Raw genomic sequence first — 25,153 nt, 5'->3', positions numbered from 1 at the left:
AATTGCAATACTTTTTCAAAACTTGATGATTTTACCTTTCTGTACATTTTGTATACCAATTCATTAAATACTTTTGCTTGTAAATGTCTATTTGCATCACGTTTATTACGGAAAACACATTATTTGATCAATTTACATTGTGCCCCTAAAGTTCTTTGTGCACTCCTTACTTTTTCAACTTAGGAGCACATGTGCTCCTTGGGAAAAAAGTTAGCGTAAAGCCCTGGTCTTCATTATTAACTCTTAGAAAGGGAGAGAGAATTATTGAATATCACTGCTCATAGTAAAGTGCGAAGGATTTAAGGTACTTTCAGACAGCAAACATTTGTCATTTTGCTTGTGTTGTTTCCAATGTGAACATACTATTTTGTCAGCGTGGTGGATGATAAGGCCATTAGAAAGAGGAATGTGCATGCTCATTTGCTGCAGCTTGCTGTGTGATCATGGAATCCTGCAGAAACCACACAGAGGAAAGTGATGCAGGACATAATTTAATGGTATCTTTACACCAGCAGTGAACAAATATGTCACTGAAGAAATACTTGGCAGCATCATCCACTCCACAGTCTTCAGAAGCCCATTTTAAACAGGAATTGTGCAAAGTTGTAGGAATGCCCAATCAGTCTTCTTTCAGCATTGGCAGTATAAAAGCAAAATCGGGGAGTGCAGCAAAATGCCGCCTACCTACTTTTGTTTATACAGAATGTGCCTTTTTTGGGGCAATGGGGGGCGTGAGCAAGTAACAAAATGTGTAGCTCAGCGTGTGACGTAAACAGTGACGTGGGAGGGAAGCTGCGACTGGTCAGTCCTTCAGCGATTCTCTCATAAGTTGGCCAGTCCTTCACCGTCCCTGTTACTTGACAGTTAATGGCCTCTTTATTGGCGAGGACAAGGAGGCTGCGCAATTCTTTTTCTCCCCAGTTGCCCATCTTTACAGTGTTTTGCATTTCCCTCTTGCTACTAGTACTAGCTGCTCACTAATTCCTGCTATCAGCTGTTTCCCGTTTATCCACTGCCAGTGGATCGCACGTGCGGCATCATCAACAGCTCCTCCCACAAGTCATCAAAATCCCCTCCCCTCTGCGGAAGGCCGCCTCGTTCTGTTTAAACCAAAAAGGTTCCACCAATATGACTACCCTACGAGGCGGAAAATTGGGCACCTCGCATCAGCTCGCCAATCCGGCTCTGTGTGTCTAAATGCTCGCAGCGGCAACGTTCGCTGAAAATCTGGCAGTGGAAAAGGGGCTAGAGTCTGGACCAGTAAACAATGTTAATAAAATTATTGTGGCTAACTTTATAGTTTGATACTTAATATTAACGTATTTATCATGTCATATTGCTAAAATTGTCCTCTATTTTTTGAACCAACTTACTCTATTTTGGGATGAGATTACAGTAGGTGTGTAGTGTGTGGTACGGGTTGTTAACAGGATCAGATGAAGCTGCAGGTCATGGTGACGGAGTTGTTTCATGCTGCTGGCCATTCGTAAAACACAACAACTTAAATCCTCTTTTAAAATACAGGTGATACTCTGAGATGACCAGCACGGTTGGAAATGGGCACCAGCCACCAGCTAAATGCTGGTAAAATATGACAGTGGCTCAGAGATTTGCTTTACTCACCAGCCAAAAAAATGCTATCTCTTGAGTGGCTGGTAAATCATGGATTCCACCAGCCACAGTGGCAGGTGGACAAAAAAAGGCCATTTCCAGCCCTGATGACCAGTAAGGTGTAATGGAGTATCAGCAGTCTAAAAACTTGCATCTTCCTCCAGGAACAGACTTTACTTTGCTGCGCTGGATTTAGAATTTATTTTACACTCTTATCAAAGTTTTAAACCTTAAATATGCTAGCTCCCTGCCTCCAACAGTTTGTCTTTCTTAAGCATACTGCCTTAAGAAAAAAACACTGAACTTAAAAAGTAGTAGTTACATGTTCTGTATTTGTACATTTCTATTCTAGGAGTTTGCTGCACTAACAAAGGAGGTGAACGTGTGCCGGGAGCAGCTTCTGGAGAAGGAGGAGGAGATTGCAGAGCTAAAGGCTGAGAGAAACAACACACGGGTCAGTCTAATGTGCTGGTACACATGAAAACACACGCTCTGTTCTCAGTCTTTAAGGACAAACTGTCTCTCAAGTATTATGCATTCAAACAGGAAGCGACCTCCACTATCCACTATTAATGAGGAAGGTTTGGTTGGCCTGCGTACTCAAGTCAAATCCCTGCCAAATTACTGTGTGGTTCTGTTTTGAGTATAAATGGTTGTCATAACACTGGTTGACATCAGTTTCTATCCTATAATGCAAACCCTTGTCACTGGTTGTGGGCGTGGCAAATTACTCAGTCATCAAAATATTTCAACCACTAACAATAAATGTCATCACAGTAAGCCATTTGTGCAGAGAAGGAGCAGGACCATACCTCCATGAGTGTGTAATTAGTCAGTACTGTCTCTGACTGGGACCTGTTTCCTTTTGCTTACTCTTCACATAGAAGAGTTGTTTTTTTAAAATCCTGAAACATGTACAAAGTAAACCACATGGGGCAGTGAAATGCTTCAGTCTGTCATCCAACATCAGTAATTTAAAAATATTATTCAAAGTTGTACTTGCAAACATGGATACAGCACAGAGGTAGACAGAGGAAAAGGTGGGGAAAAAACCTAAATTAGAAAATGGCAAATTAGTGGTTGTATGGCTGGTAGCCTACCTTAGCATTCATGCATTAGTCATGCAAAAACAACAGATTAAAGAACAATGCAACAGCACAGATTTACAGTGCAACAATACAGTTTCATCAAAACTGAGAGAAAAAAAATGTATGGTAATATATTGCAAATGTGACTACAATTGTGCAATTAGTTATAGTCTGATGGGTTTCTAACCTGTTAAAACTGTCTTTTGTGTGTCTCTAGCTTCTTTTGGAGCACTTGGAGTGCTTGGTGTCTCGCCATGAGCGTAGTCTGAGGATGACGGTGGTGAAGAGACAGGCACAGTCTCCAGCAGGAGTCTCGAGTGAGGTGGAGGTCCTCAAAGCCCTTAAGTCACTTTTCGAACACCACAAAGCCCTCGATGAGAAGGTGATTGTTTGTCTGTTTTAGAGTATTTGAAACAAGAAAGTGTGGTAGGTAATGTGTATATACACTACGTAGGGCTGCCCCCGACCAAAGATTTTCTTGGTTGACCAGTAGTCGTCATTTAGGGCCATTAGTCGACTAATCGTCGCAGATAATGATTTCGGGGAGCGACAAGACAGTTTGAATTCCAGGGCTGAGATAGAATGTTAAGTAATATTGTTAACAGTTTGCTTGCTACATTACCGAGAAATAGGCCTACAAAGCAGTAATAATTAGCCTTTAAAATAGGTTATTATTTTTTACAAGCTCATGCACGAAGCCAGCCGCCCGCTAATGAGACCTGTGGCAAAGCGGTAATGATTGTGATGTGTCAGAACAGTCAGCAAGGAGAGGAGACTGAACATTTAATTGATTTTCAATTACATAGTATAATTGTAGCATCTTACAGCCTCGGCGACTGAATAACTTATAAATTATGAGCCTTAAAACTATCAATTTTACAAGTGTGTGCAGCCGCGCACAAAGTCAGCCGCCTGTTAATGACACCGGCAAATTATTTCAGATTCTAATTCTGAATGCATCAGAAAAATCAGCAAGGAGACTGTCGGAACATTCTGATTATTTATTTCAACACACCACACAGCTTCTGAACTTGATGCAACACAGTAACTTTGTAAAAAAACAAACATACAAATTAAATATATGTTTGTTTCTTTTTAAAATGTATATAACAAATAAATAGCTCTACAACAATCTAAAACAATTAAAAGAAAAATATAGGCTGTCATTCCAAAAATAAACAGAACAACGGAGAAGTAGCCTCAACATGAAATAAAAACTTAAATTAGATCAGAATGCAAATAAAATAAGCAAAAATGAATAAATAGGCATTCAGCAATCAGTGCAAATAAATAGACCAACGGAGAAGTATAGCCTTAAAATGAAAGAGAGAATTAGCCTCAACATGAATGAAAACTCAACTTTACATTTTTTTCTGAAGTCAGACCGCAAATGAAAATGTAGGCTAAATCACACATTGCGTTTCACGCAACCACCTTACTCACAGTTTTATCCCCCTGGCTCTCAGTTAGCTTTCTCATATTATGAGAAAGGAACACAAGTTTATCCACGTTGTCGGGGACAAGTGATCTCCGTGTCTTATTCACAATGAAGCCGGCCTTGGAGAAGATGCGCTCCAATGGCATGGACGTGGATGGAGTGCACACGCTTGGCTGCTCTGGCCAGCTTGGGATAGCGGTTCTCATTTTTTTGCCACCATGTTAGCGGTCCCGAATCAACTTTTGTTCTGTCCTCCAAGTATTGTTTCATTTCATCGTTCCGTCCTTCTGTCTGCTGCTGCTCGTCTGTAGCCATAGCCATCAACATGGATATCTCCTCCTGCTTTTCCCGCTTCTTTTTTGGTGCAGGACTGGGCTCACTTTCATCTCCACTGCTGTCCCTGTCCTCTCTCTGAGCATCAGCTTCTTCTGCTGGAGATAAACTCTCAGCCTAATCCGACACCGTCGTGTAAGCCTCGTCCCGTTTCTCTACCTCGAGGAATGACAGGCTTTTGAATCGTGGATCCAAGACAGCAGCTTGGATGTAAATGTTAGTCTCGATATTCCCTCTGAGCTCCCATCTTGTGTCAATTTCTTCAGTGAGCGTTTTCTTCAGTGCAGTCACAGTCGTGTTGTCATCATCGCGCAGCAACAGGTGGCGTCTTTTCATGTTTATGAGCATGGGCAGCGTGGCAGACAGAGACGCATTAACATCCTGCGAAAGTAGCTCCGTGAGTGTGACCATCGGCTTCATCACCGAGACGATGTCCTCCGCTATTCTCCAATGGGCCGTGGTGAGATCCAGATCGCGGTCAGACCAGTGGGTGGTACCGGGGTCGGAAAGCACGGCTGTGACCGGCCACCTCTGTTCCAGGAGACGCTCCAGCATTAAGTAAGTGGAGTTCCAGTGTGTGGAGACATCCTGGATGAGTTTGTGTTCAGCCACTTTCTGTTGTTTTTGTTTGTCAGTAAGAGCTGCTGTAGCCTTGGCACTTTTCTTGAAATGTCCCACAAGACGTCTGGCAGCTGCAATGACTCGGCAGATTGGATCTTTTTTAAGAGCCGGGTTATGAGATAGCTGATCCGCGCACGACACCACGTTCGGGGCATTGTCATGTACAACAGTGGCCCTCTTTTCTGCAGGGATCCTAAAGTCTGCCATTACCTGGCCGAGTCGCTCTGCTATGTTAGCAGCAGTGTGGCTCACCTCCAAAACTTTCGTTTCCAGCACAAATGAATGCAGTCGCCAGTCGTCAGAAATGAAATGTGCAGAGACTGTCATGTAACTCTCCATCTGGTTAGATGACCAGATGTCCGTTGTGAAGCTGAGTGCTGTACAGCTTTTAATCTTGTCCAGAATCGCTTCTTTCGTAGTGTTGTATTTGGTAGTAATCGCGTGCATTACAGTTTCACGTTTAGGAAGGCTGTATCCTGGCTCTAGGAATTCAATCAATTGTCTAAAACCTTCACCGCTGACAGTATTTATTGGTCTCATGTTGATCGCAATGAAATCCGCTATTTTTTCTGTTACATCTCTCTTCCTTTTTTCGGAAAGAGGGGGTTTCATAACGAGCTTTTGCTGCGTCATTGCTGAAGTGGAGGGTGCCGTGTCATCTCCGCAGTAAAATGGATGCGCCTGTAGAGAGATTTACACATTAAGTAAAACGCACAGTGAGCTGGATAATTTAGCTTCCCCAGTAGGCCTACACACGAATAGTTGGATAAGCCCAATACTAGCGCATGACAATATTAAAATGTATTATTTATCTCGGCTTTCAAATGTTAGGGCGGCCATGCAAGTAGCTGCTTACATGTTTTAGATGATACATCATGTTCGTCGTTGACGAATGATAGGCGAAGGTCTGTTTGCAGTTTGCATGTCACCTTCTTGGGGTCGTCCTTTTTCTTTTCAAAATGATCCCAGATTTTAGATTTCTTGCCCGACATTATATCATTAGTTACTGTCTACAATCGCGATATAGGGACTAGCCGTGTAAAAAAACTGACCGTGAGTGTAACGACTTCCTGTATCTGGCCGTTCAAATTAAACACCCTCTAGCTTTTCTTTTTTTTTTCTTCGACCAGTCAATCAATGAAATTTAGGTCGACTAATGACTTCTTGGTTGACTAACGCTTGGTCAACTATTTGGGGGCAGCCCTAACACTATGTGTACATGTGAATGTGGTTGTCCTATATATTTGACATTGCAAAGCAAAGAAGTGGGATCAACATAAAGTATGTGAAGTTGTGCAGGTTTGTTTACAATTGTTTCACATGTTTTGTAGGTAAGAGAGCGACTACGTGTTGCCTTGGAAAGATGCAGCGCATTGGAGGAACAGCTCACCCTCTCGCACAAAGAAGTAAGCAACCATAACTTACAATGAAAAGTACTGCCTGATGAGAAATTCAGTTCACTCCAAACTAGGCATGTCAGTTTTTGTTAATTGTGCTTTCAATAACCCAACACCCATTCACTGGTAGTTAATTACTTAATTAATCAGTTACTGGGGCATCGGTGGCTTAGTGGTGGAGCAGGCGCCCCATGTACAAGGCTGTTGCCGCAGCGGCCCGGGTTCGAGTCCAGCCTGTGGCCCTTTGCTGCATGTCACTCCCTCTCTCTCTCTCCCCCTTTCACACTTGTCTGTCCTATCAAATAAAGGCTAAAAATACCCAAAAAATATCTTTAAAAAAAAAAAAAAATTAATCAGTTACTAGCTGGTTAAATTTTAACAAAAAAAAAAAAAAGCAAAATGATATTAAGTATAAGAGGTCTTTCCTTTTAGTCCAGTGCTCCATTGAATCAGTGTGAGCTTATCTACAACATTTCAAAATGCTATCCATTTAGAGGTGGTGAAATTTGAATGTTTTGTGATGTAAACGTCTTTTTATTTTATTTTCTATTGGCTTTGCTGACAGCCAGCTAGCTAACCCACTTAACCTGCTGAAATATTGTGCCCACTGCCCACCCTCTGGTTCCCACTGGTTAGGTGGCATTAGCCTTAGCCACTCCACACTGCGCACCAGTGGTGTTGTGTGGAAACTAGCTTGCAGCGCCACTCATTTGCAGTTACTGCTGGTAACGGTGACATTACTAGCGGTAAACGCTGCTAGCTAGCGCCCACTCAATCCAGCCAGAGAGCAGGGCAGAGCAGCTAAAGCGAAGTACCTCTCACTGCAGTGTGCTGTTTGGGGTGACGCTCAATGTGGGCAGAGTCAAATGTTTAACTCTGCCCATGTTGAGCACTGCCCCTCCCGTTTGACTAACAATACTGCCTGAAGTACTGAATAACGAACAATGCAGCCACAAAAACACATTACACCAATGTCTTTGTAATATAATCCTAATCTGTTATTATATTATTGCCTGCATATAAACAAATGAGGATACAACTGCAAATTGACCTCTTGGATGTTTTGGAGAGGAGCAGAGCACAGCCTGGGTCAGTGTGGCTTATGTGAAGGTTACTTAGAGGCTGTGGGATAGAGCCAGGCAGCTGAGAGTCAAGCCAAGGCCCAAGGACTATGCTGGAGTTTTTTCTGGACTAGAGAAGCAGTCATAGTTGGTGACAGGAGAGCTAAGACCTGCAGAGCATGTGGGAGGCTCCACATAGGGGTGTGGGACACTGGAGGACAGCAACAAAAACTCCTGCCCACCGTCTGGTTCTCCAACATGCTCTGCAGGCCCTGGCTCTCCTCTTGCATTCAGCAAGCCCCTCTGACCCAAGTAGTGCTCTGCTCCTCTGCCAGAGAACCAGAGGGAGGGTGGGAGGCTGGAAGGGGAGTGGGTTTTGCGCCTGCGGCCGTCTGTTGGGTTTTCTCCAGTGTCCACATACCCCTGAATGTGGAGCTGTAAACTTTTTGAGATTCAGGGATTTCGTAGGACGGAATTTGGCAAAAAAAAAGCAGCAGTAACATGGAAATAATTTAAATTCAGTGCCTCACACTGGCATTTTTCACACTAATGTAGTTGTAAAATTTTACAGTGACACAACATACTGCACCTGATGCTATCTCTACCTCACTCAAATTTAGCCAGCACAAACCCGCATCTCCTTGCCAGATCTCTAATCCTCTGTTGTTGCCATGACCCACAGTGCTGGGTTAGCAGGTTAGCACTGACTAAATTCAAGATGCTACAGCATGTCCATCTCCGCCTCTCCACAGGTGCTGTCTACTCTACTCACAGTAAAAGTAGTCTCATAGGCTAGGGGAGGCGGAGATGAACTGATAATATAATACACTTATGTGGTGGGGGAAAGTTTTTGGAATAACAGTACAAACTGAAGTAATCAAGTCAAATCCCCACCATGCCTTAATTGTTTTATTCTCAGTTTTGATCGTGCTGAGTGAAACATTCAACTTCAGACTGAACATTGCTAGTTCAGTTATGGATAACATACAGTAAGCAGATGGTTAGCACAACTGTCTGTCACTTCTGACTGTTAAATTGTGTTGAACTGCAGAAGTTCCATTACTTGAGCTCTGTTTGTGCCTTATTAGGTGCCTTGTCTGCACGGTATGACCTAGTTCTCTCCATCCTTTAATTTTTTTGAATAAGGTTCTTGGTAGATCTTCATATTTGAAACAGCAAGTCATATATCGAAAATGCACAGATTTGAAGAGGTTTATTTAGGTTATTCTTTCTGACTGCACTCATGATGCAGGAATGACTGATGTGCTCCTTTGTTTTTTCTGTGCAGATACAATCTGAATGGTGAGATGGTTAACAGGCAGCTTTGATAGATAAAAGTGTATTTTTGTCTCTAGAGTGAGACAATTTACACACCAGGAGATGCCTGCAAAAAACATTTGCCGACTTTTGAAAAAAACATCACAACATATCAGCTTACACAACATGTCAACATTTCCCTTGATGGCACTGCTTGTTAGTTTTTTACATTTGACCTCCTTAATTACATCTCTCCTGTATTGAATTTCTATTTACATATTGAGTATTCATGCTGTGTCTAAGAGAGATTCACAGCTCTTACGTACACACATGTGAACATGAATGCAAAGAGGTCTTTAGTCCACTGTGTATAGAATGAGATTAAGATTGACAAAAGGCCCAGAGGGTCTTGGAGAAGTGTCCTAGATTTCCTCTCTGCTTTATGCTACAGTCATCTTTTGTTCCCGGGAATCAGCCCGGGACCACACACACACACACACACACACACACACACACGAAATTAAATACTTGCCCCTCTGCTTTTATTAGTAACCTTACTTCCTAAGGCAAGACAGCTTTTTGCTGATATGTTTTCCTACTGTTTGGCCTTTTGGCATAGAGTATAACGGTCTCTGCAGCATATTCATGGGGGTTTGCAACCACAATAGTTGTGGTTCAAAGTCAAGGCTCTGGGCACGCAGTGTTTTGCAGCTGCTAGCTACACTTCCAAGTGTCTCTGTTCCACGCGTGCGCGCACACACACACACACACACACAAACAAACACACACACACACACAATGCTTTAAATAAATGGAAAAAGATAACATCACAAATGATTAAAGGTAGCAAACTCCTGTAGTGCTCTTTGTTAAGTGGGTAACCAGATAATTGTTAAGCTACTTATCACCAGCAAATGAATGACTTGAAAAGGTGTTGACAAACTGGTGTTTTCTCTAGTTGGCTTACCTCAGGGAGCAGAGCAGCCAGAAAAGAGGGCTGGCAGATGGAACCAGCGAGGTCAACCACAACTCTGAAAACACACCAAGCACTAATGGCAAGGTAAGGTTACCCAGCTGCGTGTGTTAAAGCCCCACAGGAGACAAGGCCACAGTTGCTTGTGTGTGTGTGTATATATATGTATATGTACAGTACAGGCCAAAAGTTTGGACACACCTTCTCATTCAATGCGTTTTCTTTATTTTCATGACTATTTACGTTGTAGATTCTCACTGAAGGCATCAAAACTATGAATGAACACATGTGGAGTTATGTACTTAACAAAAAAAGGTGAAATAACTGAAAACATGTTTTATATTCTAGTTTCTTCAAAATAGCCACCCTTTGCTCTGATTACTGCTTTGCACACTCTTGGCATTCTCTCCATGAGCTTCAAGAGGTAGTCACCTGAAATGGTTTCCACTTCACAGGTGTGCCTTATCAGGGTTAATTAGTGGAATTTCTTGCTTTATCAATGGGGTTGGGGTTATATATATATATATATATATATATACATATGTATATGTACTCACTGTGTGAGTCATTCACACTCACTCACACAGTGTGAGTCATTCACATTCATCTCATGTCTAATGATAATGATTTGCATTATAGGCTTGACTGAATTTTTAATATGACAACTTAGCTAATAGGTAAACTATAATATATCTAGGCATTTTGTGTTTCAAACACAGAGTTAGAGCATTCCATGTAATGTTAGGTATATCTACTAGAGTGCACACTTAAAGCTACAGTTAGTCTCTTTTAGGAAAATACGATCCACTAGCTACATGTCCTCTGAATATGCTGTGAAAAAGTCTGGTCTCTGTAGGCAGCCCAGGCTCCGCAAATGGCAAGAGAGCGTTTAATTCTAAAAGAAGTACATGAGACAGAAAAATCATGTCCCTCCTCCTTTGCGTATTGCCTCTAATGTCCTTCAGTAGAATTGGACCTCATTTCGGTCAGCATCAATCAATCAGAGCAAAGGAGTCTCTAATGCAGCTGGGTGAACTTCAGTCCGACTGCCAAACCAGGCAGTGCTGATCAAATATGAGTCAGGATTATGTTACTGCTTTGTCTTTTCTCACCTCAGACATAGACGTCCGAACTAGGGGGTGCGGCCGCACCCCCTCCCATCAGCACCCCCGCACCCCAGCCTCCCTACCCACTGCATTACGCTTTAAAAAAATAAAGAATCTGAATTTAAACTCAATTTGTCTGACTTACATTTATCTCTTTCATATCATTAATGCATAGATCTATGCTTTTGATGTGATATGCAACCTGCCTGACTACATACAGTAGCCTTGGCATCCAGGATGTTGTGTCCATCCTGCAAACCTTGCAGCCCCAAACCCGTTCCATGCTGTCTGAGGTGGAGAAGCTCATTAAGCTCTGTCTGGCCCTGCCCTGCATCCCAGCGCTCTTTCTCAGCCTTGCGCAGGCTGTAAACCTGGCTGCCCAACACCATGACGCAGGAGAGACACATTTGGCCATTATGAACGCTCACAGTGACCTTATGGATGAGAGTGATGTCTCGACCCTGCTTAAAATCTTCATAGGTCAACTGAGAGAAGGTCCACTTTTGGAAATGCATGAAAGCTCTGGTGGCCGAATTCACAAAGAATGAACTGCGGCCGCTGATAGCACCTTGAATTGCACTTCACTTGCACCCGCAGTTTGCTCCGTCTTAACGTCCTATTCACAAAGGATATTGCGCTAGTGATATACCAGCGCAAACACGCCCACAAAGTTTGGCAGCTGAATGCAATTTGCCCCTGATTGCAATAAGCCACACATGGCAAAGTTATTTTTTTCACTTAACTGTGTGTGGTTATTAGTGCTGGTATTAATTAGACTTTGTTTGGCAAAGTACTGAATACTGTAGGCTATACCCTCATGTAGTGATGTCTGCTGGTGAGTCAGTCTAACAGTGTCAAATGGGTTGAGGCTGTGGATTTGACCAAGTTTGACCACTTTATCACTATTCCCTCTCACTTGTAGCTGTTTCTTCGTTATCTTTTGTATTTAATATGAATTATGGAACCGTTTTTGTTCATGTTTGTTTCCCCCGTTTCATAAATAAATGATTGAAAGTTGCTTTTGAAGTGCGTGACAGAAGTGCGATTTGAGAACGACCGGAGGCTGTCACCTGTTCAACGCATCAATATCTTTGGATGCCATTAAAGTAATAATGATTATAATAATAATGTCAAAATATTATTTACAGACTGATTTAACAGACAATCACTGCTGCCATTATCACTGGAAAGTCTGGGTGAGAGGCTTCCACAGAGGAGCACCCAGTTTTCACCAGCTTTCTAAAGACGTTATTTACTTCACTCAAACTGCGTGTGGCTATTAGCGCTGATGTTAGTGAATTAGACGTTGTTTATCAATGAGGCTCATTTGCATAAATATATATTATATTTTTGCGCCAAATATATGCATATTACCTCATTTAAATACGTGCAAATAACACCGGAGCACTGAGATGCAATCTGCTTGGCAGCACAGTTAGTGGAGCATTTCACCCTCTGCGCGTGCTTTGTGTTTGCTCCATTTTTACCGGTTTAGCGGCTGCAAAAGCCATGCAATCCTTTGAATTCGGCCCTGAGTCAGGAGCGCAGACTTTTCTTTTTTGCATTCAAGGTTACAAATAATGTTATGTTCCTTAAATGGCTTGATTTAGTTATCAAAGTTTAATTTTCTTAACAGTAAAGATGCCGTGTTCATCCATTCTAGTTCTCTTATAACTACATGTTATTATAAAATAACTTCAAATCAAATCCTTAATCATTGATAAGTGTGCGTGCTTCCCCCACCCCTCCCAACAAAAATCCCGCTCCCCCTCTCAGAAAATAGTTCCGACGTCCATGACCTCAAATGTTTTCAGAAACTTTTTCATATAATGTTTAGCTATAAAATGAGAACATTTGTGACCCAGCCACCATGTTGGACACAGTTAAATGGGATAACCAAGCATTGCCCACCAGCTGGACCAACTTTCTCATTTTACAGCTAAACAGGACACTAAAATGTGTTTCTGAACACATTTTAGGTGAGAAATAGGCAATACAGTGACAGAATCTTGATTCATATTTGTTCAGCGCTGCTTACTTTGACAGTTTGACCACAGTTCATGAGCAGTGAATATCATGATTGACAGCTGCATTAGAGACTCCACATCTCTGATTGGATGTTTTCATTCACATACAGTAAGACCATTAGAAATGCTACAAGGTGATGGAATAGGCAAAGGAACATAATACTTTTCACAAATTATCTGTCTCATTTAGTGCTGTGTGAATATAACAAACAAACAAAAGCTTTAAACAACACAAAATCAAGTATATCATTTTTGTTTTGTTTATTTGACGATTGATTTTAAAAAGACACTTACATGGTTATAACACCAATGTATGTGCCCAATTAAAAAGAAAAGCAAGGAATCACAAAAAAGTCTCAGGACTTATTTTCATCATAGTCTTTGTTGTATTTAACTAGGTAAGTCTTTTTGAGATCGAGATCTCATTTTCAAGAGAGACCCACTAGAAGTTGTGCATTCAACAGTTACATACTTGCCTGCCTACACAACTTTCTTCACTGGGGTACGTTAGTTAAACAAGTTTCAGTTTTGCCAAATGTGACTGGGTTTACAGTCTGTTTAATGCTACTAGGGACCTTTTTCTTGTCATGGGCCCTCAAGTATCTGAAAGAGCTTTTACCTGCCTGGCTATGATTCTTACCAGCGTCAGATTAGCTACACTGGACCTGGTATTGTGCCTGTGAGGCCCTCCAACCTGTGAGAAGAGGTTTAATAAGTAATTTGGGGCTACCCTATTTACAGTTTTTCTGAACCTGACAAAGTTCATACTTCATCACTCCGGACTCCACAAGAAGCCAGTTTAGCCTTGTGTACTGGTCCCTCCCTATGTGCTCTTGTGGACCAGGAAATCAATATTTTATTGGTGGGTCTTGATTATTCAGACAAAATCCTCTCAAATCCCCCAAAATTAGTAGCATTGCATTATAGCAGTAGCATTATAGTAGTTGCCCACCAGGGTGGTTTGTTGTCTGTTTAATTAATGTTAAGAGAACTGCTCATATTAGGTTAAGGTCTTTTCACATACTGAAGAAACTTCTTTCAAAGCTTGGGTTTCTGCCTCCAGATTTCTTCCATTTTCCATCCAGATGTTTAAGAAAGGTCATTCACTTGAATGGTAGATTTATACTTTTATTCCTCTGAAGTGAAGGAAGTCTTACTATGTTGTGTGCATCCTGGTGCATTTGCTTAACAGTTAAATTATTTCACTCACAGCGGTCATCGGATGGCTCACTGAGTCAAGAGGAAGATTTGGGGCATGGGTTTGGGAAGGTCAATGAGCTCCAGGATGTGGTAGACCGTCAGACGGCCGATCTGGGCCAGATGAAGGAGCGCATGGCTGCTATGGTTTCACGCATTAACGAGCTGGAGGAGGACCTGGACACAGCCCGAAAGGACCTCATCAAGTCCGAAGACATGAACACACGGCTACAGAGAGACCTGAGAGAGGTAGGGAGGTCTGTTTGAAATACAAAGATTTCTTGGAGTGTGAGCCAGGGAGCTCCTTTTAAGTACATTGCTATAAATTTATTTCCTTTGGCACTGACTGGTGATAATATGTTATTCTCCTTTTAAGTTCTAATGCCATTTAAAATTTTGCTTCAGCAAAGTGGAGATAAAATGATGTGAAAGCACAAAAAGTCAAAAAACATCCTGTGTTTTTAAATGTTCTGAATATGGGAATCAATGGGTATTGATTATAGTTTTTGCACACTACATACACCATCCAATTAAAAGTATATTGTAAAATAAATCTGATTTATAAATTTAACCATGAAATCATACAGAAATAATGCAGGATTTTGTATTTGTGTAATATACAGTATGCTTTGAGCATATGATCTGTGCCCTCTTAATATAAAACATAAAATATATAAAGATAAATAAGCAGAGTGGAGAAGTACAATTACAAACCGGAGCTCATAGTGGCCTTATGTCCCACAAGAGATGAAAAAGTAGTTAACAAAACAAAAATGCAGTTACAAATGTAAGGTGGACAGATTAATTCTTTGTATGTATGCATTTCACACATAATGGGGGTTTACGGTGTTATGGTTGGGGCTAGAGGTCGACTGATTTATTGGTTTGGCTGATTTATCAGTGCCGATAGGATGTTTTACAAACTATTGTTATTGGCGGAACTTTGCTTCAATAGCAGCCAATGGCTATGCAGCCTTCACCAATCACGCGGGGACACACATCACCAACTGAAGCTGAAGAGTTGATACAGCTCCAGAGAAAGCAGGTCCCTTCAGCTGTGTGAGTGTCCCTTTAGCTGTGTTGCATGGATCGAACAGCAGGTCCAGCACTGTTGCACTAGAGCAAAAGTCTGTGAATCTGGGACTGAGTGAATGCTAGCACTTCCTGTTTTAAAAACACTTGTTTCAAATTAAAATCTCTCCGACTCTCTTTTGGAATCAGTCTTGTTTTCTCTGTTTTATGAATCATAGAGAAAACATTTTTGAAAACACAAAATTACTCCAATCTAAAATATTTTGTTACAAATTACATCTGAATATTTTTCAGCCCAATTACAAAATACTCCAAAGCAATTGAAGCACACATTCCAAATACAAGTATCAAAAATACTGCCCATCTCTGAACACAGCTTTGAATGGAGGCTCCACACATGAGGTCAAGGTGAGGTCATGGTGCACCTTAAAATCTCAGGTTGACATTAAGATAGATTAATGGCTCAACAAACAAAAAACACTCCCATCCAGATTTTGTACAGTGTGTTTGATGTTCAGTTCTAGATTTATATATGTGTTTAGGTATCTTATTACTTTTGAGTTTTATATTCAGTGATCCAGATTTATTTATTTAATTAGGTATCACTTTGGCTTTCGGACAGTTAATCCTCTCTTGGCTTTTTACTCTTTTTCAAATTATTGTTATTTAACTGTCCTTTTAAAAAAAAAAAAAAAACACCATTGAATGCCCCCTCTAGTTGGGTCATTCTTGTTGAGCTGATAACACCACAATAGTAATTGTAGTATATACTGTATCAACACGGAAGTACAGTGCTAATAGTACAACCAATATCATATCTTTTAGGTGAAATTCTGTTTTGCCAGACTGTTCCCCTCACTTGTTTAATTTTCCAGCTGTTTTCTCAGACAGTTATTATTGTGAGTCCCCTCCTTCCATCTGAAGATGCAAAAATCGGAGGACGGAAGGTCAGGGTGAACGCCACAAACACTAAAGACACTTGTTTGTGTATGTATAGTCAATGGCTCAGAAGGAAGACATGGAGGAGAGGATCACCACCCTGGAGAAGCGCTATCTGGCAGCTCAGCGAGAGGCTACCTCCGTCCACGACCTCAACGACAAACTAGAGAATGAAGTGGCCAACAAGGAGTCCCTGTTCAGACAGGTAGGCCTCATGACCTTGGACTAAAATCTTGACAAATCACTGTGTGATCACAGATAGAAGTTACTGCAGTCTGCATCAGTTTGTGATTTCCTCCCAAAAAATGTATTGTAATTGGTGTGGTCATATCTTAAACTTTGAGCTTGCTGCATCATTTATGATCAGTTATCTCATCGCAGCCCTAACATCTTTCATTCATTCACACATTATAATCTGAGTTAGAGTTGATGAGGCATTTTTTGATTCAAGCAGTTGAGTCTCATAGTTTTGCTCCAGCAGGAATCGCCTGCAGTTCTCCTTGGCACTTTTCAAACCCCTGCTTATGAATTCCTGCTGTATTCACACAGAGACCAGCGCAGCAGGCACTGAATGAGAAGCCTCAAAGACACTGGCTTGTGTCTGTACATGTACTCACTGAGATTGAGATGTCTCTCTCCTCTTTTCTCATGGGTTTTGTCTGTCTTTGTGTCATTATGAATGCTCTCTTCCTCTCTTCCTGCCCACCCCACCCTTAACCATCCCCTCTCCCTTTGTCTCCCTCCCTCTCTGTCTCTGTGACCTACAGTTTTGTCCCTTGCCACTCTCTTCACCTTGTGGAGCTAAAAGCAAACCCTGAGGCCAGGATGTAGCACAGAGTCTTCAACATGCTTGCTAATGACTGTTTGCTTTTGGTTTGTTTGTTGTAGACTGAAGAAAGAAATCGGCAACTCCAAGAGAAGCTGGAGCTGGCTGAGCAGAAGCTGCAGCAGACCATCCGCAAGGCAGAGACTCTGCCCGAGGTGGAGGCAGAGCTAGCTCAGAGGGTAGCTGCCCTCACGAAGGTACCAGCACCTGTCCACTTTCCCATCTACCTCTCAACCCACCTCTTTTTCAAAAGGTTCTTTTTTTTCTTCAGATTTATAAAATACTTCAAATGTTTAAATCTTTGATTTAATCTTTCATTGATGGATCGTTGGGGAGGACATGATGGCAATTGGGGGAAAAAATGAAAATGAAATATGAATTGACTACTAATTGCATTACTTTAAACAATGATTCTAACCTAAATATTCAGTGGGCATCAGCACACACATTGTACCCAGGGCTGTTAGATTATTTCCTTTACATCGTAACAACCAGGAGCTCCCTGGGGAAGCTGCTGAGGAAGCCATTGTTTATGTTACTCCAAATATCCACAGGGACCTATTTTTAGAGATTTGGCTCATGTCTTTATCCATTTATAGTTTGAGTCTTTGTCTTGGACAACACATGCTGCTGACGAACCTACAAGAGCAATTTAGCACCATATTTGTATAGGAACTGGCTCACAGTACATATCTGAAATTTAAGTTAACAATCATTCTTATTCTTATCGGAGTGTTTTGTTTTAGAGTTTTATCAGGCAGCAGGGGCCTCTTTTCGCATCTTTTAGAGTCCCAGGTAAAATGAGTAAGAATGTCTTTAGCTTCTGTACCGTGACAAATTTCTCAGGTGAATGGAATATTTGATCAGTGTACAATTACAAAAGGGATTTTGGACTGCAAAAAGTAGTCGGGTTAGAGCTAAGCAGAGATACAGCGGACTGCTGGCTCAGAGCCAGCCGGTGCCTCCACACCATAGACTGTAAAAGTAATGGACGTAGCTATCGTGTTGTCCCCCATCGGTTTGTGAACTCCTGTTTTAAAGCCCGGAGTTCGGCATTTCGACAGTCACCATTTTCGCAAAGACTCCGATGCCACATAGTAAACTCACTTGTTTGAAAATGTACAGTGGGAACTGTTGGCCACTGTCATCATCATCATCTTATTTCTATTTTTCTTAAACCTTTTTTTTCTGTAGATAAAGCAAAAGAAAAAAAGTTTTTATTATGTGTATATATGTGCATATACATATATATAACTAATGAATTGATTAAAAAGGTCAGTTGAACTAATTACATCCTTTTTTCCCCATTCCCTCACTATTCCATCATCAGTCACTCAATCTTCAGATGTCTAATATAACATCCATCATTTATTGTAAATTGAAGTGGCAGAGGTCATTAAAGCCTTGTTCTGTTGTTGAATCTGTACCATCTGTCCTTTTTCTCACTTCAGAGGGGTTCCCATGGTCGTGAAATTTCTGGAAAAGTTATGACTGGTTTCCAGGCACGTGCAGCTAGTTGGCAGCTAAAATGTCGATCGAGTAAAGTTAGCAAGCGCTAGCAGTTTGCTTGGCCTACCCATTTTAAACTTTAGACTTTAAGTCATGGAAAAGGAGTAAATATTATGGAAAAGCTTTGAAAATGTATTGGTAAATATGTGTGGGAACCCTGCCTCCAGCCACTGTATTAAATAGAGCTAAAGTTGACATTAAAACCCTGTCTTCTCCTCATTCTCTCTTTCTGTCTTTCTGTCATGCTGTTTTTGTGTGGTCTTCATGCTGCCCTTACCACCTCCTTGTCAAACCTCTAGTGTGCTCTGTGTGGCTCTAAAGGTCCTAAGACTCAGAAGAAGGTAGACCAGCTTCACTCACAGAGCTAAACTTCATGCATAGTTAAAAACTCAGTTTTGTTCTGGCATTCAGCTTAACCAGGCCAATAGAAACTAATGGAACTATTTACATTTCCAGAACTACTGAAAAAACGTGCAATTTGTAAAATTTTAAGAAATTCAAAAAAAAAAAAAAAAAAATTTCAACGTGTGTACTTTCAGTTATAGTATAGTATAGCATTTCCATGACAAGTGCCTGGTTAAGTGCAGTGTCAGTCAGTTATTGAACTTGACCCAAATGGTGGCTTTCTCCGTATGCCAGTGTGTGTTTGTGCTCCATGTGCTGGTGAGCTGTGTGAATGAGTGCTTCATGCTCGCACCTCTCCTTTTTTTCTCAAACAATGAAAGCCCTAGTGTTTGTTGTCTGACACAAACAGGAAACGCCTGCTGATTTGCTCTAAGCATTGTGGAGACCCTGCCCATTAGCCCTGCTAAAACCTTGAACAGGCTGTTTGTCACAGAAAAATGTTTACCAGCTTGTTGGCTCTAGATAGATAGGAGTCAGCAGGTTGGTTATGTTTTTATACAGTGGTTGTATTTTAAGTACCGTAAAACTCGGAATATAAGTCGCACTGGCATATAAGTCGCAGTCTATTTTTTAAGGTCTCAAACAGGGAAAACAGGGTTTCATATTACAATCTGTTAATAAAAACATTATACAAGTTATTCCTACACTGTTTCCCTTTATTTTTAATTTGAAACACATTCAAAACACAATAACCTCTTAAGCAGCTTTGGTTACTTTTCAGATTGCAATTTTCCAAACAACCTCTTTAGGAAATAAAATTACGGTATAACAACATCTGAGGCATAAAATTGAGCTTAAATTAACGTTAAACTTCTTTTTTCTTTTTTCTTCAGCATTACAGTACCTTATTACAGTGTGGGCTGTAACTATACATGCTTACTCAAATCCCAAAAACGAATGAGTTTAAATTACTACGTAGCGTAGGGTGACCATATTTTGATTTCCAAAAAAGAGGACACTCTGCCAGCCACGAGATAGCCTACTTAAATGATACTCGCAGTTTACTCAAAGATGCCTTATAATTTTAATATATTTAAAATTTATATGTATGGATAAAAAATTCAGTTATATTACAAAATAATATCTCTCAAAGACAGAAATTCAGATAGGCCCCACTAGGGACACATACACACACTAGAGTGTGGCGATCTGAGCCCGATGATACCCGACGGGTCGGCCAGGTTTGGTCAAAAATGTAGCTATAAATTGTATTCGGGCTCGGGTCGGATTCGGTCAGCTTTCAGTGAAAATGTAGTTTAAAAATACATAAAATCCTATTGTCTGTCCTATTTATTGCTTGAACACTGTTATTTACGTGACAACACCTGAACATAACACACACAGACACACATTGGCTGTTTGTTTCTACCTCTCCCCTCGCTGGAAGTCTCGGACCTCCAGCCGCCTACCTCCGCCTTGATTAAACGCTGGAAATAAAATAAAAGAGGGAGACAGGTTTTTCCTATTTTATCTTATTTTGTTTTATTTCTCCCTCTCCCCTCGCTGGAAGTCTCGGACCTCCAGCCGCCTGCCTCCGCCTTGATTAAACGCTGAAAATAAAATAAAATAAAAGAGGGAGACAGGTTTTTCCTATTTTATCTTATTTTGTTTTATTTCTCCCTCTCCTCTCGCTAGAAGCATCGGACCTCCCGCCTCCAGCTCCCGTCTCAAACATGGAGGTCCCCCTCTCCGCAACTGAGCACCCATGGCGCACGCCCGGCCTGTTAAATAGCCTGTAACCACTGTGTGACACAAACTCAGCGCTTTGGTCATTAAATAATGTCGGGCTCAGTTCAGGTTACGACAGAAATATGTGGCCCGTGCCGCACTCTAACACACACACACAAACACACAGAAAACTGGACATTATCATCAGTTTATAAAAGACCCCTGGACGCCCCGGACGGGACGTGAAAAGTGGACATGTCCGGGCAAAAGAGGACGTTTGGTCGTAGCGCCATCTTGTGGGTCAAATTACCTATGTCAGCATTTACCTTGGTCTATAGGTCACACCGGTCTATAACCCGCACCCAACTTTTTAGATGGAAAAAAAAGGGAAAAAAGTGCGACTTATACACCAAGTTTTACAGTATGCCTCATTGCAGACAAAATATAGAATTAACTGTTGTTTCGTGTAATCATTTTTCCCATAAATGTGCCTGTAGTCCTTTGTATTTGTTTTGTTTTTGTCTTTTTGTGGGTGGTGCTGCTTTTCTTTCCTCCCCTAATGCAGCTGGTGCTGGACCTCTAGATGCTTGCTTCCCAGGCTGTTGATGTTGGTGACCCCCTCCTTTTGAAGGACTTTCGCAGGCTTTGCACCGAAACCTCAAACAGGGCAGAGCTTAGGCCCTTTCTCAGCAAGGTCCTTCTTCAGGATGGATGACAAATCCCTCTGGGGGAGATCAAAGAGGAGCACAAGAGACATTCTCATTAGCTCTGAGAGGATTGAATATTGAACTGAATTTTAATTGTCCCTGATTTTTAGGCCGAGGAACGCCATGGCAATGTGGAGGAGAGGCTGCGGCAGCTAGAGGCCCAGCTGGAGGAGAAGAACCAGGAACTGCTCAGGGTGAGAAAGAGGGAAATCTGCGTCACTAAACTTGGCTTAATCCTCACAGCTTTACTGCTATTAAGACGGTCTTAACATGTGTACCTTTTTAAAATGTTGTTTTTCGGTTTATGTAGGCACGGCAGCGAGAAAAGATGAACGAGGAGCACAACAAGCGTCTGTCTGAGACAGTCGACAAGCTCCTTTCAGAATCCAATGAGAGACTCCAGCTCCACCTCAAAGAGAGGATGTCTGCTCTGGAGGATAAGGTAAATAAAACATACACGTGATCAGCGGTGCAGTGAGGATGATCTAAAGTTGCAAAGTCACTGAGAGTAGCAAAGTGGCAGACAAGTAAAGAATGCTGCTTTCTTCATAATACATGTTTGTTGGTCCTCCACTTGTGTCCCATGGCTAGGAGGTGCAAGGTTAGTAGCTCAGTTACTGTTTATTTGCCAGTGAATCAGCTTGTCCCTGTCTCTTTTTTAGAATGCCCTGATAAGAGAACTGGAGCACACCAAGAAGTTGATTGAGGAGTCCCACCATGAGAAGGTGAGGGGAGGGGAGATAATGGAGCCTTTTCCTTTGGGGCTATAGATTTTGTATTTCCGCCCAGTGATCACTATGTCTGTGAATGTCCGCTCCTATAGGAGCAGCTCCTGATCCAGATTGAGACCATGAGGGCAGAGAACGAGCAGGGTAGGAGTAGGAGCAACTCCTTACTACATGGGTAAGTCGGATAAAAGTTCACAGTTTCAAACTCTAACTTCTTAGAGTCTTTCTGATTGTTATGTCTCCATGCTGGTGATAGCCGAGGATGTAGTTATGATGTTTTTTGGGTCATCCACCCATCCCATACTTAAACGTGATATCTCAAGAACGCCTTCAGGGAATTTCTTTAAACTTGGCACAAACATCCCCCTGGGCTCAACGATGAACTGATTAGAATTTGGTTGTCAAAGGTCAGGGTCACTGTGACATTGTTCATCTCATTCTCGTGAAAGCAATATCTCAGGAAGCCCTTGAGGGAATCTTTTTAAATTTAGCGCAAAGGTCCACTTAGATTCAACGATGAACTGGTTAGAATTAGGTGTTCAAAGGTCAAGTCACTGTGACCTTTTGTTTTTCTGTCATTCTCATGAACGTGGTATCTCAAAAACACCTTGAGGGAATTTCTTCAAATTTGGCACATACATCCACTTGGACACAAGAATGAACTGATTAGAATTTGGTGGTTGGGGGTCAAAGGTCAAGGTCACTGTGACCTCACAAAACATGTTTCGGCCATGACTTGAGAATTCTTATGCTAATAATGACCAAATTTCACACAAATATTTACCAAGATAAAATTATGAAGTAATGTCATTTTATGTCCAGAAGGCAAAAGGTCAACTTCACTATGACATCATAATGAAACTGTGCTGATTGTATAGGTCTTTGCTGCTGGAGGGAAGCATTCATGTTTTCACAGACATAGATGCAAACTGTAAGTGCAGCCTGAGTAGTGTATGGAGGCATATGATGAAACAGTAATTTTAGTGTTTTTTGGGGTTTTTTTTTGGTCTGTTTTTCCAGACGGTCTCAACTGGGCAGCACTCCAGACTTCAGATATCCAGTATCGGCATCCTCAATGATGGACAGTAACTCGGACCATTATGGCAGTGCTCTTGTGCTGAGACGGCCTCAAAAGGGACGGATGGCAGCGCTCAGGGATGAGCCATCCAAGGTGAGGTCCCAGCTCATCTGCTTGTTTATTAATTGTATGTAAGTACGATATTCATAAGGAATTTGAGCTAAATGAATACTGAGCTTTATATTATATTAACTGATGTTTAATAATTGCACCAGATTATGTGGATTACTGTTAATTTGTTATGCTGATCTGTTCTGTACGACATCTATTGCACGTCTGTCCGTCCTGGAAGAGGGATCCCTCCTCAGTTGCTCTTCCTGAGGTTTCTACCGTTTTTTTTCCCCGTTAAAGGGTTTTTTTGGGGAGTTTTTCCTTATCCGCTGTGAGGGTCCTAAGGACAGAGGGATGTTGTATGCTGTAAAGCCCTGTGAGGCAAATTGTGATTTGTGATATTGGGCTTTATAAATAAAATTGAATTGAATAAAATTGAATTGAACAGACAGCTGGCAGATTCATCATTTATATAACTTGTTAACATTTGAGAACATCTGCACGTCTACTGTAGATTCTTCCCATGCGATTTAGGCTGACACTTAAATGTAGACAGTGACAGTAACAATGACAACTTGTGCATCCATCAGAAATCATGTGTCCAGGTTTGGAACTTTTCATGAGGAGATTGGAAAATTCCTGTTAGAAACAATCAAGGTTTTGTTATGATGTTTCCCTCTTTAAAAGCTGAAATTACTTGAAGGTTGTTTTTGTTTAATTTTTGTGTTGTCTCCCTCTTGATGCGTTATTTGTGTTGTGTACCTTTTTCCTTCCTCTACCTGTTTCAGTCTAATGTTTGAGTTCTTTTTATGATTTTCTTCTTCTCCATTTCTCTCTGTTTGCTTCCATTTGGGACATCAGCGACATGTAAGTCAGTGTGGTGGAGATAAAAGTGACAGTTCCTTGTGCCTGTGGTACATTTATGACAAATACTTGAGTATCCAGCTAATCTCCTTTTCTCTCTGTTGCCTCCCAACCCCCCCCCCCCCCACCTGCATGCTCTGTCTTTTTCCGCTTTTTCTGATTTACTTTGGTATCTTTATCTCTCCCTCAATTTTCTCTCCATTCCCTGTTTTACACGTGTATGAATTAATTCAGGTGCAGACTTTGAATGAGCAGGAGTGGGAGCGCATGCAGCAGGCCAACGTGCTGGCAAATGTGGCCCAGGCCTTTGAGAGTGACATGGATGCTTCAGACCTGGAGGAGGATCGGGAGACGATATTCAGCTCAGTGGACCTGCTGTCCCCTGGTGGCCAGGCTGACGCACAGACCCTTGCCTTAATGCTGCAGGAGCAGCTGGATGCTATCAACAATGAAATTAGGTACCAGCAGCCACATGGCTACCAGAACAAGGACATCAAGCCTTGCTTTGTGTATCTTTTCCATCAAAATGTCAAGGACTGTTGTGACTTGATTTAACTTTACCATCTCCTACTTTTATCATTGCAGAATGATTCAGGAGGAGAAGGAGAGCACAGCCATCCGGGCAGAGGAGATTGAGTGCAGGGTCGGCAGCGGCGATAGCCTGGGAGGACGTTTCCGCTCCATGAGCTCCATCCCCCCGTCACTTTGTGCGGGCTCCTCTTTGGGTGGATCTCCACCAGGCTCTGGCCAATCCACCCCAAGACGCATTCCCCGCAGCCCCAACAGAGAACTGGACCGCATGGGTGTCATGACCCTGGTAAAACTTCCTTTACTTTCACATCTTTCCCAACCAGGACCATACAACAACACTGAATAGGTTATTTAACTCCCATTTTTGAGATGTGTCATTCAGTTATGCCTCAGGAGACACTACTGTTGGTTTCTTTCACTACATAAGTCTAATAAGTCAGAATTATGGTGTCCTGTGTACTTATTTATATGTTGGTTTTTAGGTTGTAGTTGAGTTCTATGAGCATATGTTCTCCCATATACTTTACCACTGTTTGCCTTTCCATATTGATTTTGTGTATTTATGCTGTCTCCTCTCATTAGTGTAGTTAGTGTACTAATATTTTGTGTGTATGTATGAGAGTATGTAACCATGTGTATATTTAACTGCCCCTTGCTCGTAGCAATATTGCTTTGACCCCTACATCATGCAGAGCTCCCTCTCCCA

General features: G+C 41.6%; 1 protein-coding gene across 9 annotated transcripts in view; it reads left to right on the top strand.

The window, feature by feature from the left end:
• Positions 1-25,153, top strand: part of LOC125904981 (liprin-alpha-1-like) — a 102,494-nt gene that overhangs the window by 24,006 nt on the left and 53,335 nt on the right. For all 9 annotated transcript variants that reach the window (XM_049602773.1, XM_049602741.1, XM_049602725.1 and 6 more), the window contains exons 3-16: positions 1,964-2,065; positions 2,917-3,081; positions 6,423-6,497; positions 9,765-9,866; positions 14,125-14,358; positions 16,139-16,285; positions 16,969-17,103; positions 21,306-21,389; positions 21,506-21,637; positions 21,858-21,920; positions 22,019-22,098; positions 22,944-23,094; positions 24,151-24,374; positions 24,502-24,733. In XM_049602773.1, coding sequence (XP_049458730.1) covers positions 1,964-2,065; positions 2,917-3,081; positions 6,423-6,497; positions 9,765-9,866; positions 14,125-14,358; positions 16,139-16,285; positions 16,969-17,103; positions 21,306-21,389; positions 21,506-21,637; positions 21,858-21,920; positions 22,019-22,098; positions 22,944-23,094; positions 24,151-24,374; positions 24,502-24,733 — 1,926 coding nt within the window. The remainder of the gene's footprint in view (positions 1-1,963; positions 2,066-2,916; positions 3,082-6,422; positions 6,498-9,764; positions 9,867-14,124; positions 14,359-16,138; positions 16,286-16,968; positions 17,104-21,305; positions 21,390-21,505; positions 21,638-21,857; positions 21,921-22,018; positions 22,099-22,943; positions 23,095-24,150; positions 24,375-24,501; positions 24,734-25,153) is intronic.

The sequence above is a fragment of the Epinephelus fuscoguttatus genome, linkage group LG2, assembly GCF_011397635.1.
Source record: "Epinephelus fuscoguttatus linkage group LG2, E.fuscoguttatus.final_Chr_v1".
Taxonomy (NCBI): domain Eukaryota; kingdom Metazoa; phylum Chordata; class Actinopteri; order Perciformes; family Serranidae; genus Epinephelus; species Epinephelus fuscoguttatus.
Note: the sequence above shows the minus strand (reverse complement) of the source record. Positions and strands in the feature narration are given on the sequence as shown.